Source organism: Quercus suber, unplaced genomic scaffold, assembly GCF_002906115.3.
Source record: "Quercus suber isolate HL8 unplaced genomic scaffold, Cork oak 2.0 scaffold_540, whole genome shotgun sequence".
Lineage (NCBI taxonomy): Eukaryota > Viridiplantae > Streptophyta > Magnoliopsida > Fagales > Fagaceae > Quercus > Quercus suber.
In genome coordinates, this window is record NW_027069988.1 from 287,268 (window position 1) to 305,452 (window position 18,185).

General features: G+C 32.4%; 1 protein-coding gene across 2 annotated transcripts; it reads left to right on the forward strand.

Annotated features, from left to right (window-relative positions):
• The first annotated feature begins 7,362 nt into the window (after positions 1-7,362).
• On the forward strand, positions 7,363-14,992 carry LOC111988885 (hydroxyproline O-arabinosyltransferase NOD3). 2 transcript variants are annotated; one of them, XR_010625169.1, is made up of 9 exons: positions 7,363-8,319; positions 9,536-9,603; positions 9,694-9,895; positions 10,228-10,325; positions 10,439-10,508; positions 10,597-10,668; positions 10,871-10,984; positions 12,861-12,945; positions 14,499-14,590. XR_010625169.1 is itself a non-coding variant. In XM_065764089.1 (8 exons), exons 1-8 carry the CDS (start codon positions 7,942-7,944, stop codon positions 14,580-14,582), a joined length of 1,086 nt encoding a protein of 361 aa, XP_065620161.1. In that variant the 5' UTR covers positions 7,368-7,941; the 3' UTR covers positions 14,583-14,992. The 2 variants fall into 2 exon arrangements, 1 of the variants encoding a protein (XP_065620161.1); XM_065764089.1 differs by lacking the exon at positions 12,861-12,945 and having other exon boundaries at positions 7,368-8,319; positions 14,499-14,992.
• Positions 14,993-18,185: the final 3,193 nt, after the last annotated feature.

The following is an 18,185-nucleotide window of genomic DNA, read 5'->3' on the forward strand; positions in this document are numbered from 1 at the left end:
GTTTTCCATATTTTTCAATCAAGCTTTAGTTTTCACCATTTTGAGAAGATATCAATTATATTTGTTTGAAATTTTCAAAGTTAAGGCAACATTAGGATGACTATTGAGGTAAACAAAACACACAATAAAAAATGATCTCTTTTATTTTATTTGTTTTTCCGTTTTCCTTTCTTTTTAGTATTCTTGCATTTTTAGAAGTGATTCTGCTGTTTTCCTTTCCAAAATTTTCAATGATATTGACTTTTGTTATTTTTAATTGACTTAGAATTGTTAATGCAGTTTTATTTGGCCTATCATTGTTGTAGAAATTCCTAATGTTGATATGAAACATATTAATAATGAACATTTTTTGTGCTTATTTGTAGAGTGTCAAAAAGTCAAAAAGTATTCAGTGTTGTAATTTTATTATTGTTGCATCCCACATGTTTGGTAAAATTTCTTTTAGAAAGCTTATGCGTCTTTCTTAAATTTATTTGTGATTTTTATTTTGTTCATTCTAGTACAAATAATAGACATCTCCACTGTTAATTTTTTAGCTAATTTGAGCTTTCTTGGTAAGCTTTTACTTTGTTTAGTTGATCATCTTTAAGGAAAAGGCCAAAAAGAGAATAAGACAAAATATAATTTACTCTAGAGCATCATCATGCTATTAATGTTTTCATGTATAGATACTTAAGGAACTTGATTAATTTTTTCTTAGAATTCCTATTATCCTTATGTCTAGCCTTTTAGATTAATTTTTGGGAGGTTCAAGTGATAGCCTAGCAACATTCTTTATGGTGTCCCCTATTTGTGGTTCAAACCCACCATTCCCCCTCCACCACCATCTACATCTCTCTCTCTCTCTCTCTCTCTCTCTCTCTATATATATATATATATATATAATTGGCTATTCAAATTAAGAATTCTCACGTGTTACTCTTTAAAGATTTTATTAAATGTATAGATGACACTTTTGGTTTATGAAACATGATCAACAAAATGTGATTTTTACATAATTATATCTAAACTATACTGCAATATCATGATGGATGGATTGGTCTTATTTTACTATAAAATCTAAGTAATCATGTGGTTTATGAATTTGAAAAGTTATATATTGCGAGATTTGTTCATATGTTCATATGATGAAATAAAGTTTGCTCTTTGCATTTTATTTTATTTTATATTTCCACTTTATGATATACGATTTATTGAATATGATCNATGATCAGCTTCCTTAATGCAACTTATGTGGAAAGTATTTTCAGACCAATAGCTGCAAAAATATGACAATATATAAAAATGATTTTTTGTATACTTACCTGATACTACCTCCCTCCCAAGAAAATATTGTATGCTATCTCATGCCAAAAGAGAGTATGCAATATTTCCTCACATATATCATATAACGGGCTCTATATAAATATAGAGACATTATTTAACCTAAAAACTTAAGGATATGGGTTTAGAATCAATTATGTTATATTAGTTCCTTAACTTTCTTACTTCATCTCTATGTAAGACTTGCCCTCATACAACGTACGTCTACTTTCAACAATCTTCTTCTCACATGTGGTACTCAGTTTGAGTTGATAATTGTGCTACTGATTTGAGAATAGTCGCAGCCTTCAATAAATTATTAGGGATTTGAGTCAAGCTAATCCCAGTTGCAACTTTTTCTTTTTCTTTCCATTGGGTTAGGAAAAGCACATCATTTAGTACCTAGCAATTAATCATTTTTTAATAAAACTGGCCACAACCCATGCGATGCGTGAAAAATTTGATATGATAATGTTTTATTGGATAATTATAGAATTAATATATAAATTGTATATTTTTAAAAGTCAATGTGTTATTGAAATTATGTTTTATATTAGAAGATTTTTTGTGGTGTAACAACTAACAAATTAAATATATTTTGTAGTTGGGTATTATATATAGTGAGATATGTATAAAATACAATGCAATAATTTTTTTATTAAAAAAAAAAAATACAGCATGTGATTCTAAGAAAAAAAAAAAAAAAAGAAGAGAAAGAAGGACGCTAATCATTATACCGGATAAATAATAATAATTAACTAATTTTCTTCCTTTTAATAATTTATAATGGACCTTTTAGGTTTTAGTAGTGCAAGTAGCAATCATAGGCGATTGTAACTGTAAGGCTACAGAACCTTTATTTTCTAGCATATTATATATATATATATATATTGTAGCTAGCATATTGCGCATGCCAATATAACATTGCCAAATAAGTAAAATTTTATTGAATATGAGAACCTGGGAAACCTTATAAATTAAGGGCATGTTCAATCCTTACGTTCACACACCAGTCACAGTTTACAAACAAAAAAATCAGTTCATTGGAAAGAAATTAATTTTGGCTTGTGGTGTTAAATACCTGTCATTTCGGCATGTAATCTCTATTTAGTGTACCAAACGTGTCCTATTCCAATCGATTGGACTTACGGTTTGCATTGATTATTTATTTTTTTTATCCTTTCAAATGGAATTGAATATATCACTTGCCAGTTAACTTCATCACACAAAAACATCTTGGAATGTTTCAAAGTACTATTAGTATGTTTTTGCAGAACCAGAAGATGTCATTCCCCTTATAGAAATGAAACATACCAAATTGAACCAGATTAACCAACCTGTCAGATGCTACACAAAAAGAAACCAAGTCAATCTTCTATAGATTGCATTGCGCAACGTACAAGTTCTGCCAATATCCGTTTTTTTCTAGTAAGTTTCCTCTTCATTCACAAGGACTTTCTCATAAAATCATTATAAGAAGCAAAGCCAACCAGTCTTCAACAAGTAACTTCTTACCAAAAATTATCTTCCTCTATGAATTTCCAACACAAATACTCCGTTTTTTCACATTCAAAAGGTCCAGCGTCAAGTCCTCTTTTAATTACTAGTCAATTGAAACTCCCTTTTTTTCTCTCTCTCTTTACCAAACTTTTGCCTTCTCTTGGTTATAATCCTCTTATGCAAACTATTACTTACACTCATTTCTCTGTTATCACAAACTCGATTCCAAGAACTCATCAATCAAGAATCAAGATCTACACATGACAGTACAACAAGAAGGACTCAAAAATAGCTTATTAACTTAAAAGTAAGGTAGAAAATGATTTTATGCAAATAAGTTAGTTTTTAAATCTTTTTTTTCCTTATCTTTAAGTTAATAAGTTACCAAAATATAAGCTAGTCAAAAACGCAATAATCAAGTCTAATTAGTGCAGACTAATAAGAAACCACTGAACCAATCCGTTAAGACTAATCACAAGAATAATTATTTCGATCAAACTATTGATTATTTTTGTACCTAAGTCTAAGATGTCTACTAATTAAGCGCCATTGATGTGATGGTCACTCTACAAGTACAAAATTCTTTTGGGGTGGGAGGCAAAGGTTGAAGTTCAAGTTTCTAGTATGAAGTTTCACACACATATACACTTATTAGAGGTTTAAGTAGAATTTCTATCTTGTATATATGTAAAATAAAAATAAAAATAAAAGTCTAGGATGAGCTAACGTAAAGCATCCTAACTTAAGGACATAACTTAAAGTCACTTCTGCAGTTAAGTTCACGCATATCCGAGGTAAAGACAAAGATTGTAGAATGTGTGGACCATTGGACAATTCATGTAAGTTTAGTCTAAAATTGTATTTGTCAAATTGTCTCAATCTTATGAAATGGTTCTAGATCCCTCATCAGTCATCCCTGCATTCTAAAACACGACAAGCTACATTAGAGAAATATGACTCAAAAGAACAAAACTAATATTGTCTCATGTTATTTATAAAAAAATAAAAAATAAAAAAACATTTACACTCAATAATTTATATATGTTGCTCAATTTAAGAAAAAGTGAAAAACCCTGTAACCTGAAACTCAAATGAAGCTGATACATTGTGACTTGTGACTTGTGAGGGTATATCACACCATGCATCCATCACATCTACCATACATGAAAGTTGGACTATATATATATATATATATATATGAGTCAGGTTAACGGGTGCCCTTAGAGCAGTGGCGGAGTTAGAGGGGGGCGAGGGGGGGCACTGCCCCCCTGACTCCACCTAAATTTTTTTTGTATATGCAATTGTAATCTTAAGGGAACCTGACACAAAGAAAAAGGAAGGAAAAAATGACACCCAATTAGTTGAAACTTTTTTTTTTTTTTGATGAACCAATTGGTTGAAACTTGAAAGTGATTCTGACACACAAAAAAAAAAAAAAAAAAAAAAAGGAAAGTAAATAAAAGTTTTCTAAACATCAAATCCTTTTCACCTAATTTATTGTTCTTGTAAGCTTTTGTCTTTGTCCTCGTTTGACACTTACAAATTGGCATGTCACCAATCACAAAAAATAATCACAAATATCTATTCATTATACTGTTTAAATAAAACTAATCACATTTTTACTACATCAGTTTGTAAGCTTTTTATTATAGATTTTGTAGTAACTATGAATTGGTTATTTTTGTTTATTTATTTTAATGATATGAAATATATTTATTTTCTTAAAATTATTTTCTTATAATTGTTTATTTATTTTGTCATTATTATCTATTAATATTTTTTAGATTAATTTCACTTTAAATGTTGTCTTTTAATTTTGCCCCCTCTGAACCAAATTCTTGGCTCCGCTACTGCCTTAGAGCATTCATTAATAATCTAAATTTAAACATTTTTTTTAATACTATTGTTTGCATGTGCTATTAAGTTTGTTTTCGTTTTACTAGTTTCTGTTTCGATGGTTGTCAAAGCAAATAAACACAAGAAAAAATGTCATATTTCTAATAATAATTATTTCAAATAAATTGTTTATTATACAATTTTTATAAAAATAACCATATGAATTCCTCATACATGATTCTCAAAACAAAATCCATTTATACACACACACATATATATAAATGTAGTTACTACTTACTACACCATCGGTTCCTCAAAAAAAAAAAAAAACTTACTACATCATCTATAGATAATTAATACATAAAAATAAATGCAACTATCTCATTAATGCATGACCATTTATTTTTGAAGCAATTTATTTTATAAGAATTTTTGAAGCAATTAATACATGATAATTAATTAATGTTTTGATATAAATACAAAGTCTTGATGAGGTGGAAGGCTAAATAAAGAGAATTCTCCTTCATTTAAAAAAAAAAAAAATTGAGCCACATAAACCTTGGGCTACTACAACTAAGTTTCTTGCCTTTATATATAGAATATAAAGATTTGTTGCACATATTGTCATTGTCCTAACCTTTTGTATTATGATCTCCTATGGGATTTTTGTAAGTGTACCAGTATTATATAATAGTTGAATATTGCAAGGTTGAAAATTATCAACCATCGTGTTTGCTCTATTCCGTGCTAATTTGTTTGTAATTTAAGCACTTAGTAACCCTGTATTTAGGTGGAATTATTGTAAGGGTAGTGTGTGAGAAGTTGTGAAGAAAAGCTCAAGTATGTGCAAAGAAGCAGAGCTTCACGGCTAGGACTCACGGGTGGCTCGTGGCTGCAAGTCGCCAACTTCAGGCACGTGAGATGCATGCAGGGAAGCTGAAAGGTCGCGCCAACTGTCGCACTACAGGACAAAAGTCTCAGGCTGGCCAGGCCGTTACGTTGCGACTTGATTTCGCGACTTGGACAAGCCGCGAGACCAAGCCGCCAATTTACCCTGTTTGGCAAAAATATGTCTCTTCGTATTCTCATCTCACCTCACTATATATAGACCCTTATACCCACTAAATGGAGAGAGCTTCCAGAGAGAATTTTGTGAGAGAAAACCCTATAGAAAAACAAGATTGCCTCATCTCCAATCTTCATCTAAGAAACTCTACAAATTCCTCTACTCTCTTCCTCTCCATTGTCATACCCTTGAGAGGTCTTTTACCAAATCCCTATCTCATCACACCCACGTCTGTGAGAAGGTTTATTTTGTGCTGAGGGAAACAGTTTGGAAGGAACTAATATACATTAGTTGATGCTATGGTCAAGTAGCGGAATCCGGGAAGCTAAAGAAGAAATAGGTTCGGTGTAACCTTGTTGGAGCAAGAAGCTTGGAGGGCTTAGGTACCTGGGTAGATTAGGCTTGGAGGGTTTTCTGCTGTTCATGTATCCCAACTACATTCTTTAGTGGATTTTATCACCGCTTGGAGGGCGGCGGAGAGGTTTTATGCCGAGGACTTCGGTTTCCTCTTCGATAATACATCGTGTGTTGTCCGTGTGTTTGCATCGTTCTTTCCTTTATCTTTGCCTTATATTTACTGCTGTGGATGTGTTTATATTTGGCTTAGATTGTCTATCAATTCTGTTATTGGCTTATTATCATGTTCCGCACATTAATTGTTTGATACAAAGCTTGAATTGGTATTTTTATAATTTGGGGTTTAAACGTTCAATGGTGTTTCATACCCATATTGAACTTTCAAATATGATATAATGTGTGCTTGATTAATTTAATTTAAAACAAATCTACATAATTTTTTTTGTGTGGAGAAAATCTACAAAAAATATTATTGTACTTAAATATGAGATTTTAAAAAATTGTTGCTAATCAAATAAGCTCACCATATGTTGTGCACTCCTTTAGTTGGGTAATGTATAATTTATAAATTTAATATGTCTCCTTTGCTAAAAAAAAAAAGCTCATTTATCTTGATTGGGAAATAAAAGGCAGGTAATTATTGATGTTTGATGTTATAGTTTAATATGTGCAGCACTATTTAATATGTACAATAATGTCACTAAGACAAAAAGCCAAAAAGCCTGCAAGTGTAGATCTGGATGTAAGAAGATTCGATGAAAAGGAATCTGATTTTTTTTTTTTTGGTTGGTGAAGTATGATTGTTCAATCAAAATGGAAGTCCTATTTTAGTTTGCAATTGGCTCAAACTTTTTTCATATAATAAACCAAATAGATAAGAACAAAAAAAAAAAAGCATGAATTGTCTGGAAGAAGGGAATATACATTGCAATTGGCTTTGGCAATGGTAGATGATGTAGGATTAGACAAAAAAAGAAGATAAAAAAGCAACATGTCTTTAACCAAAATGTGGTCCCCATTCGTTCATGTTGCTCTCTCTGTCCATTTCATAGTATTCACACATCAGTTTCCACCAAAGTACACTAAGTCCAGCGTTCAAAAAGATATTCTTTTTTGTCATTCAACAATAAAAAATGTTCACAAAGATTCAAATCTTCCAAAATATTCAATATTCCAACTTGTATAAACAAACCAACCTCCGCGTTTTCAAGTATAAGCGTTGACGATCCCAAGTCCCAACCCAAAATCTCTCTCTCTCTCATTTTTTTTTTTTTTTTTTTTTTTTTTTAATGAACATTGATTTTGGCTTTTAAATTTTGTCAGTTGTTGTTGAATGTGTGCAATTTATATCTTATATAACTGCCTCTTCTCTCTCTCTCTCTCTCTCTCTCTCTCTCTCTTAGCTTGGTTGTTATGTTTCTGTTCTGAAATGAGTTTTTTTGAAGTAGAGACTCAGATCTATGTATGATTTATTGTTCTTGGTTCTTATGAATTAATGGGATTGTTTTGTGTGACTTTTTTATTGTTGGGAAATAAAAAAGAAAGCATCTTTCTCAATATTTATACTCATTTATTTGGTTTGTTAGATTAGTAGTAGCTAGGCTCACTCATATCACATTGACTTATAATGGCTTTCTTATAATTGTAATGCAGAATAGGTTGTTACAATTGTCTGGGTTTGTGGATTGTGATTCACTCAATCACTAACAAATTATAAAAGGGTGTTGTTTGTTTCTTAGAATTGTGTGCTGGAGCTGTGACTTGGAAGGGTGTTGAAGGAATTTAGTGGGTTGCATTCAAAAACTGTTGTAGATAGGGGAATTGGGTTGAGTTGAGGTATAAAGATTTGTAATCTGATCTTCCTGTAATAAGACATAGGCATGGTTGAAAGGAAATACATGGGGCGTGTGTCTCCAATACTTTTGGCGCTTTTGTCATTTGGGTTTTTCTTTGCAACATATAATTTGTTGACTATGATAATACACAACAAAGCTTCCAATTTGGGGAGTTGGGAGACGGATGGATTGGACTCTTCAGGGGAGTTGAAACCGAAATACCATGTTGCTCTTACAGCAACAGATGCTCCTTATAGCCAATGGCAGTGTAGGATTATGTACTACTGGTATAAGAAGACAAAAGACATGCCTGGATCAGACATGGGAAAGTTTACCCGGATTTTGCATTCTGGGGTTCCAGACAAGTTGATGGAGGAGATTCCAAGTTTTGTGGTTGATCCTCTTCCAGAGGGCTTGGATCGGGTGAGAATCTTATTGCTGCTGTATCATGGTTTCTCATATCTTTTGTTGTATTCTTCAATTCATTTGCATTGATTATTTTTGTTGATTTTGTCAATTCATCATAATTTTTTTTTTTTCAAAAAATATTTAGTAGATTCAAATGCTTTCATGAATTTCCTTTAAATTCATAGTTAGAAAGTCCAATGAAGTATACAGCCTGTCTTTGGAGGAGGGAATTAATGTCTTGTAGACAACAACTCGTCTATTGCTTCATTTGTTTCATGGAAACCAGAGTTTGGAGAGAAAAAGTGTCTTTAACAACTTGCATCCACTCTTCCCAAACTAATATAGACTCTAACTTTTCAAAATGAAGGAGAAAATTTTTCTTAGGCTTCATTTGATTATGATGAGAAGTAGAGGTAGTTGCTAAATTGCAATATTTTGGGTCGAATAGACATTATACTTGTGTTTGAATATCATGACCATTAAAGCATTCTACAAAAGTTTGAGTCATTTTCTCATGTAATAACATCCTCTGAATTTCATAAAATTTTCAGGTTTCATGCAAATGACAAAAATATTTAGTTTCTTTCTATTTCATCCAATGAAATGGGGCCGCACAGTCTCCCTGTGTTAGACATGTATCCATGCCTCTACATGTGTTGATCTGGCCAGGTCTTCACTAATTTAGATTTTCCTTGGGTTGCTTTGATGAACATACCATGTAGATTTCAAAATAAAGTCACTATTGCTCTGTTTCTATACTGCTAAAAAAATTATTTTGCATAGTTCAAAAGAGTTGAAACCATTTCATGGAAATTTTCTTATAGTGATATAGGCTGGGTATCAGCTCTCTTAGATGATCTTATAGGTTGTGGATTGCTGGTACTGGTGGTGAACAAAATACGAAGTTTAGATTGTGTTTATAAAGTACATATATTGGTTTTGTAATCTGACATCAACATCAGAGTAGCATCTAACATAATAAAATTCACCAAAGGCCAACTGGTGTTGTAAGTTCAATAGATCTCCATCAGTTTTTTTCATTGGGATAGTATTCACATCACCAGTAGTATTAAGCTAATACTTATCAGTTTCAGCACCATTTCTTCTTTATCTTCTTCTTGCTTTATTTATTTATTTTTTGTCCTATTCTAGTTTGAATATTTTATCAATCACAATATCCTGTTTGACTAAATATAAAATTATTCATGTTTAAATTTAATGTCTTATGCAGGGTTATATTGTTCTAAATAGACCATGGGCGTTTGTGCAATGGCTGGAGAAAGCAACAATTGAAGAAGAGTAAGAATAAAAACTTTGATTTCTTACAAGATTGTTTGCTCTTTGCCTTGATGGAAATCCAAAAGTTAGCACATTTTGTGGTTGATGCAGATACATTCTAATGGCAGAGCCTGACCACCTATTTGTAAAACCTATACCTAACTTGGCATATGGAAGCCAACCAGCAGGATATCCTTTTTTCTACATTAAACCAACTGAGCATGAGAAAATAATTAGGAAATTTTATCCTGAAGAAAGTGGTCCTGTGACTGATATTGATCCAATAGGAAATTCTCCTGTAATCATCAGAAGGGTAAAATCTTTTATTACTGTTGTAGCATGTGTACTGACCTGACATTGATTGTTAACTCATTTATATTAAGTGATTTACAACTATATTTATTTTGATTTTCAGCAATTCATAGCAGGTTTTTCATAGGAGTAGAAAATTTAGAAGGTGCAAATTATTATTACAAAGTAGAATTAGTAATAGAAGAAAAAGAAGAATGGGTTCCAGCAGTAGTACTAAAAAATGACTTTGTGGTCATCATCATCAGAGTTATAATTGTGTTGTCATTGGGCTGACCTTTTTGCTTTTACTGTGATTGCCTTATGATGTGGTAATCACTAAATTTTCTTCTTCAGTCCATGCTGGAAGATATTGCTCCCACATGGGTGAATATTTCCTTGAGAATGAAAGATGATCCAGAGACCGATAAGACTTTTGGATGGGTGCTTGAAATGTAAGTATTATTTGAGAAGATCTCAGTATACTAGTTTTGTTTAGTGGATGGTAACAAATTATGACATCTGATGTATCTTGTGATTTTTTTTTTTTTTTTTGGGTCAAATTAAGGTATGCATATGCTGTAGCATCTGCATTGCATGGTGTGCGGCATATTCTTTGCAAAGACTTTATGCTGCAGGTGTGAATGATACTATATGATCCTTTTCATATTCACTATTTCATGAACTCATGGATACGCATTAACATGCATCATTTTGAGTTTCCAGCCTCCGTGGGATTTGGAAGTGGGAAAGAGTTTCATTATCCATTATACTTATGGATGTGATTATAATTTAAAGGTGAACAGATCTCTCTCTCTCTCTCTCTCCCCCTCACACTCAAATAGAAGGGGGCCTGATGTTTTGACTGTGATTGTTACTGTCATTTATTATAGAGGTTCTGAAACTTTATATTCATTTGTTTATTCATTTCTTCTAACAAAATCTTGCTCAGTTGGTCATTATTTTTTAAGTCATTTATTCCAAGTTGGTAATCATCCAGGGAGAACTAACATATGGAAAGATAGGAGAATGGCGTTTTGACAAGAGATCATTTCTTAGTGCTCCTCCACCAAGAAATCTCTCCTTACCCCCTCCAGGGGTTCCTGAAACTGTGGTAAGTTCATTAATAACTTTTATCTTTTAATTGTCAATTTGAGAAACAAGAAAATAAAGCCAGTTCAGTCAAAGACATATTCAATTGGCAAGTTCCTTTATTTCAAAAAGCATACCCCTTAGTTATCACAATGATGGTGTTTTAAGAAATGCAATGAAGTTTTAAATGAAGTTATCGATCATGCGTTACAATATTATGAAGTGCTAAGCTTAAGATGTTGGATGTTTATACAAAAAGTCCATATGTTTTAACACATGCTCCATAACTTAATTTTATGGCTCTGATGAATACAAGCATCAAACGAAAATGTTGTCGGTGTTATTTGTGCAAGCCTAAATCTTGAGTCCCATGTATTTTTGCCAAATTCAACCACTGTAATTATGGATTCATGTTCTAGTTGCTCCAAAAATTTACTCTTTCTTCAGTTATTGTCACTCTTTGCTTTAATACCTGTTACTGCTTATAAAATAAAACAATGAAAATCTGAGAGGGTCATTTTGAGTTTTTGAAAATTTCAGAAACAAAATTGAATTTTAATAACTAGAACCAAAATTGTATTTATATAGGTTATAATTTGGAACCCTACTTTATTATATAATGGAATAATCCTAATAGTTTCTTTATTAGATCTAATTTTGTCTGAAGCTAGGGAAACTTCAGTTTTGTTTTTGGTACACCACAGTATAGTGTCACTGTTAACCTCAAAATATTTCTTGTTTTTAACAAACTCTCAGATTGATGGGGATGAAAACAAGAAGCATATTGAATGTATCATTAATTGATTTACACCACAAATCATTACTATTGAGCCACAAAGTGTGGTGAGCTACTTGTGATCAGTAACTGTTCAGTTTGTCTCAAAATTTACTCTACACCCCTCGAAATACTAAAATAGGACTCCCCTTTTCATTACTAGAGGCTAAGACAGACTCAGTTTTTTGGACTTTGAAAGTGATGGAGATTCCAACTTTTTCTTGCTGAATGATGGAGATGCAACTTGCAAAATTGGAGATGGCAAGGATAAGTTACAATTTTTGATAGTTTACTAGCTAGATTCATTGAGAGGAGTTCTTTCGTTATTAAGCCAATGTCTTTGGATCCTCCATTTATAAATTGAGGTCAATGTTGAGCTCACAAATTCAATCCTGTCTGGGTGCATGAGTTGTGTTTACCTATCAAAAAAGAGAATTCCTTTGTTAGTAGCAACTGCTGTTTAGTTGTTCCTATTAAAAAGCCAACAAAGAATCCCCATATATAAAATTTTTGGTGGCATCAACATAGCTTTTTTTTTTAATAATAAGGTTACTCTTGAAGGTTGAAGCTCACAGTCAGCGGGTTGAAGTCTTTGTTTCTCATCTCCTTTTCAGTTGGATGAGGGCCATAGGGGGTTCAGTTCTTTTGGAGTTCTTGATTCTTTGTAATCATAGAATCTAGGCTTTTGTTTTGTTCATTTCTTTTGCATATCTCCTGCATGCCTCCAGGGCTACACCCTTTTTTTTCTGAAAGAAACTCAATTATCTATTTTATTAAAATTATTAGGATATCATGCCAGCAAAATAGACCAAGAATTTTCAAAATATGCCTCCCAAAACTGTTAACTGCTAGGACTAACCATTAAGAAATTAGAGAAAGGAAATATTTCTGACGACATGGTTGCTTTGAATATAAAAGTGCTATTGACAATATTTGTGAAAGAAAGGATGGGACTTCTTTGTTTTAGAATATACAATAAATTAATAATAACTCATAAGAGGTTCTACATTCTAAGAACTCCAATGGGGTTGATGCAAACTTAGCTACATTAGCATATTTCTCTCTTTGCCTTTATTGCACTAGTGAAGATCCATTATGTAGATAACAATAGGATGAAAAACAGGTTTTCTAAGAGTGGGAGCTGAGGATAACCCTGACAATCAGATGTTAAAAAGGGATCAGGCATTGAATTCCAGGGAAGAGTTTTGGTATGCCAATATCTTACAACGTAAATCATGTTAAAGCTGTCAATTTCATAGTGAAATAATGTTATATGTGAGTGTGGAGAGGAGCAGATTCCTTGCTTTGTTACTAGGGACTGGTTTTCTCAATTTTTGGGATCTCCTGGGTATGACAATATCAGTGGTTGAGGTATTGGTTAGTTAGTAAGAAAGGAAGGCTTGGAAGGGTGTGAGAGTATTGCGTCTTGTGCTTCTTATCACAGTGTCCAATGTCCATGGTGGGAGAGGAACAATAGGAGCTACAAGGAAAGAAATACTGGTAGTTTTGAAGGGTGTGAATGAGCATTATTAGAACAAAAAGAGTTTTTTTTATTTGGAAGACTTTGCTAGAGTGGGTGAGAGCTTGAGGGAGGTTTTTTCTTTCAAACTTTTTTGAGGTTATTGATCATTGTAATTTTAGAACTTCCATTTAACTCTCAGCTATTATACTCCTGGTGTACTTGTTGAATTAATTTTTCTAATAAGATTTATTACTTATTTACTTATAAAAAAGAAAAAAAGAAAAAAAGAGGAACGATATGAGTTACCATTGAGCTTCCTATATATAAGCTCATGTTTTTGCTTTTGGATTTGATGGCTAAATCAGCTGGCTTTTCTTCCTCATCATTTTATATTGAGTATTATAAATTTTAGGAGGTAGCCCTTGTATTTGTCTGATTTCTTTTCTTTCCTTTCAGTTGAACCACTTTTTCTTTTTAATATATTCAAACTTCTACAGACAAAAATGTCTACATACTTATATAGAATTCTATGAGACCCAAGCCAAGTATCTCTTTGCACTCATATATGTGGTGCATTACTATCTGATCTTTTGGGGTCCACATGGCTTATTGTCTATTCTTGGGATGTCATTGCCTTGTATCTTCAGAGAATGTCTTTTCTAGCCCTGATCATCATTGTGATTTGCCTAGCCAGTGCTTTGACTATGACACCTTGTTACCTTATGCCACATAAGGTAATTGAGGTGTTTGAATCTTGGCGAGGTAAGTTTGGGCATCACCGCAATATAGGCCTTTGGAGACTAGTGCCGCATTGTTTGATGTGGTGCATTTGGAGTGAAAGGAATGCTAGATGTTTTGAGGGATGTGAACGGTCCTTACTAGGGATTAAATCTTTTTTCTGTCACACTCTCCTTGCTTGGAGTGTGGCTTTATCGTATTTTGCTTGTTCTTCCATTCTTATTTTATTTGATCATTGTAATTTTGATTCTTAATTTTTGCCCCCACAGTACATCTCCAATGTACTCGGGTTGGCTACTTTTTTAATAAAATTTTTCGTTATCTATAAAAAAAAACTAATGTATATGATTTATGAATTTACTCTTGCATGTGTTGATGACTGATATTAGCATGCTACATAGCCTTTCTACCATTTCCATTTGCACATTATCAAATTGAATGCAACTTGTGATCCTCTCTCTTGCCTTTCTACCATTTCCATTTGCACATTATCGAATTGAATGCAACTTGTGATCCTCTCTCTCTCTCTCTCTCATGGATCCTTCACTATTCTTTTTGCAGGTTAGACTTGTGAAGATGGTGAATGAGGCTACAGCAAATATTCCTGGGTGGGACACATTAACGAGTGGCTCAGACCAAGAATAACACAATAAGCCTGTGGCCACCTGAAGAAAGCCATCAATACAAATTACACTTTACAAAACGAACAGTATAGGTAAAGAAAAGGAATGTCTGGATGAATTAAATAACAGATCTTTCTTTAGCAATTAAGTATAAACATGAAGGGCACTAATTCTTTTGTATACATATATGTTAGATTACTAGATGAGTTTTAATTTCTACACTGAAGGTTTTCAGCATTCAGAATTTTGTGTCCCTGGTGTTCAAGAAACAATTTTTAAACAAATCAGCCTTGTTAGCCAATGTTGTCATAATTTTAGGTTGATGTTTTAATTTATTGGGTGCTTGAGAATTAAACCTGTTGTAGAGATGACAGAGATGTATGTATTGGTGGTGTTTGGTGATGAAGCTGAACAGACAATGTTGAGAACTCAGTTTTGCCTTATTGGAAGAACCCTATAATAAGCACTCAGAAAGTATAAAATGCTAAAACCTCTACATTGATGCAGAACAGTTACTTTGTTAAAGAAAAAAAAACATAATAATGATTTCCAATGTGCATAACAATGATAATAAAATTTCAGGACGCTTGTACCCTGTGAAAAAGTATCATTTGACCACTTTAATGGATCAGAATATTAGATGATGTTGGTAACTGTTTATGTTTTCTATTTTAAAAAACTTGTTTTTAAGAATATAAAGAAAAAGTAATTTTTTTTTTAATATTTTGAAATCAAAACATGTTTAGTTAGTTGAAATTGTAAATATATATATAGATAGTTTTTTTAAGAAAAAAATATAAGAATACTAAAATATGTTGTTACTAGGATTTAAACTCTAATGTTAATTCATTAAATAAGACAAATTTATTAAATTAAATGCGTGTTTTTATTGATTTTTTGAAAATTAAAAACTGAAAACAGCATTTTGCATATTTTTAGTTTTCTTTACAAACTAAGTTTTGAGAACAGTTTTTATTTTTTGTTCATTTTGAATTGCCAAACAAGTTTTTAATTTCAAAAATAGAAAATTTTTTTTTGATAGGTAATAACAGACTTTGTTGATAATAAAAGTACAATGAATTTGCGATAGTAAACTCATTGCACTAAAAAGAATATTAATCAAAAAGAGAGTAACAGAATTAAGAAATTTAAACAAAGAATGACAATGCGTAAACCTCCAAATACGAGACCACTCAAACAAAGTCCTAAGTAGCAAAGACTTCACACGGTCTACAAGTTTCTCAGTTTCCTCAAAAGTTTGGACATTGCGCTTCTTCCAAATTAACCACATAAGATACGCTGGAACCATATTCTACACATTTGAAGTGTGACTTCCCAACCAATTCCATCGTGCAGAGAGGAGAAACAACACTCTTCGGCATCACCCACTGAACCCCAAACAAACGAAGGACTTCACTCCACAAGGTATGTTTTTGGAAATTGCTTTTGGAAATTGAAAAAAAAAAAAAAACAGTTACCAAACATACTCCTAGATTATGTTTGGTAACAATTTTTGTTTTCTATTTTTAAAAACTTGTTTTTGAAAATATAAAGAATTTTTTTTTTTTTTGTATTTTTGAAACTAAAAACATGTTTGATTAATTGAAATTAAAAAAATAGTTTTTTGAATAAAAAATAGAAAATACTAAAAATATGTTGTTATTAGGATTTGCATTCTAATGCTAGCTCATTAAATAAGACAGATTTTTTAAATCAAATGCATATTTTCTTTGACTTTTAAAAACTAGAAACTAAAAATAAACTTTTGCATGTTTTTAGTTTTCTTCACAAAGAGATTAAATTCTATAAGGATGTGGTGTAAAACCCATGTTTTACCCCTCCAATCCTAACATGCCACATCATCTTATCACATATTTAAGAATAAACACAATCACACTCAATCAATTCTAATACCCATATATAAATCCAACCAAATTGGGAATCTATTGAGATGTTATTAGGTATAATAGGATGTATTGAATTTTAATAAATTTTAAATAAAATGCTAATGTGGGAATCACTTATTGGATGGTGTAAAACATAGGTTTTACACCCCATCCTTATAGAATTTAATCTCCTTCACAAATTGAGTTTTGAGAACAGTTTTTGTTTTCTGTCCATTTTGAGTTGTCAAACAAGTTTTTTAGTTTCAAAAATAGAAAATTATTTTTGAAAACAAAAAATAAGGGGAAAAATCAATTGCCAAACATACCCTTATATTTCTTTGAGGGATTTTTTAGAAAATAACAATAAAACCCAAACAATAGCATAAGTTAGGCAACGTTTGAAACTATATTAGTTTATAACAATTCGAGTCCAGAGAAATCGATTTCCTTGTTCATATTCGCCTACTTTACTCGTGGCTGAGGTGGAAAAGTTATCCACGTAGGCCAAGAAATCGAGTTCACTGGACTCATTTCTTATACACAAAAATCGAGTTCATTGGACTCGATTTTTATACATGGAAATCAAGTTCACTGAACTCGTTTTCCATGTATAAAAACTGAGTCCAGTGAACTCAGTTTTTTTTGTGTAAAAAAAACATGCCGTCCACAGAACCCAGCAATACCGACGAATGAAGAACAAAGAACAAAGAACGAACCCAGCAAATGAACGTGGTTTCTTGCCGACGAACCCAGCAACACCGATGAGCAAACGAAGAACCCAGGCGCCGATTCGGATCGGACGTGGTTTCTTACCGCCGCTCCAATGGAAGAAAGAATCAACGATGCACGTAAAAACCCATCAACCCAGGCGGCGAAGCACAAAGAACAAAGAACGAACCCAGCAATACTGACGAACAAACACAAAACCCAGCAAACGAAGAACAAACTCGATTTCAATGAAGAACAACGATGCAAACCCAGCAACCCAGGCGCCAATTCTGACCAAACCCTGGCAAAAGCTTCGGGTGATCAGATCGGATCAGTGGAGAGTGGGTTTGATTTGTTTTGGATTTGATTTTTTCATGGGTTTTTGGGGCTTGGAAGTGGAGAAACCCAGGTGGCATTTGGGGGAAAAAAAAGGAAAGGGAAGAACATGAAAAAAATCCGTGTAAGTTTTTTGGTTGGGTATATTGGAATTGAGTTTAGAGGACTCGATTTCCATTAAGCTAAATCGAGTCCTTTGGACTCGACTTCAATGAAGAAAAAGCGAGTTCTTTGGACTCGATTTCCGGCCTACGTGGACACTTTATCCAGCTCAGCTTCTGGTGCGATGGGAAATCGACCCCTCTAAAGTCGAATTGTTAGAAACCAAAACAGTTTCAAACCTTGGTTAACTAATAATATTGTTTGAGTTTTATAGTTATTTTCTAAAAAAATCCTTTCTTTGATGCAGCACAAAGCAAGTTTGGGGATTATGGACTTGTGGGAAACTGATAAAAGAACCAGAAAAAAAAAAAAAAAATTGGGGATTAAAAATTTAAAAAAAAAATTAAAAAGAAAAAAAAAATTGATAAACCTAGTAGTCAACACCAAATGGTGAGAAAATAAATTAGTAAAAAAATGGATAAAACCTAGAAGTTAGCCATTAGAGTTGATTGAAATAAGTCTCCCACCCATTGGAAAAAAATTCCAATGAAAATTTATTAATCAAATCAAACATACTAGGGCAGAATCTTGGG

Coding starts and splice junctions, on each gene's coding strand:
- LOC111988885 (XM_065764089.1), top strand. CDS start 7,942: ATGGTTGAAAGGAAATACATGGGGCGTGTGTCTCCAATACTTTTGGCG. Junction 9,896..10,227: donor CTCCTGTAATCATCAGAAGG/GTAAAATCTTTT, acceptor TTTCTTCTTCAG/TCCATGCTGGAAGATATTGC. Junction 10,669..10,870: donor GATGTGATTATAATTTAAAG/GTGAACAGATCT, acceptor GTAATCATCCAG/GGAGAACTAACATATGGAAA.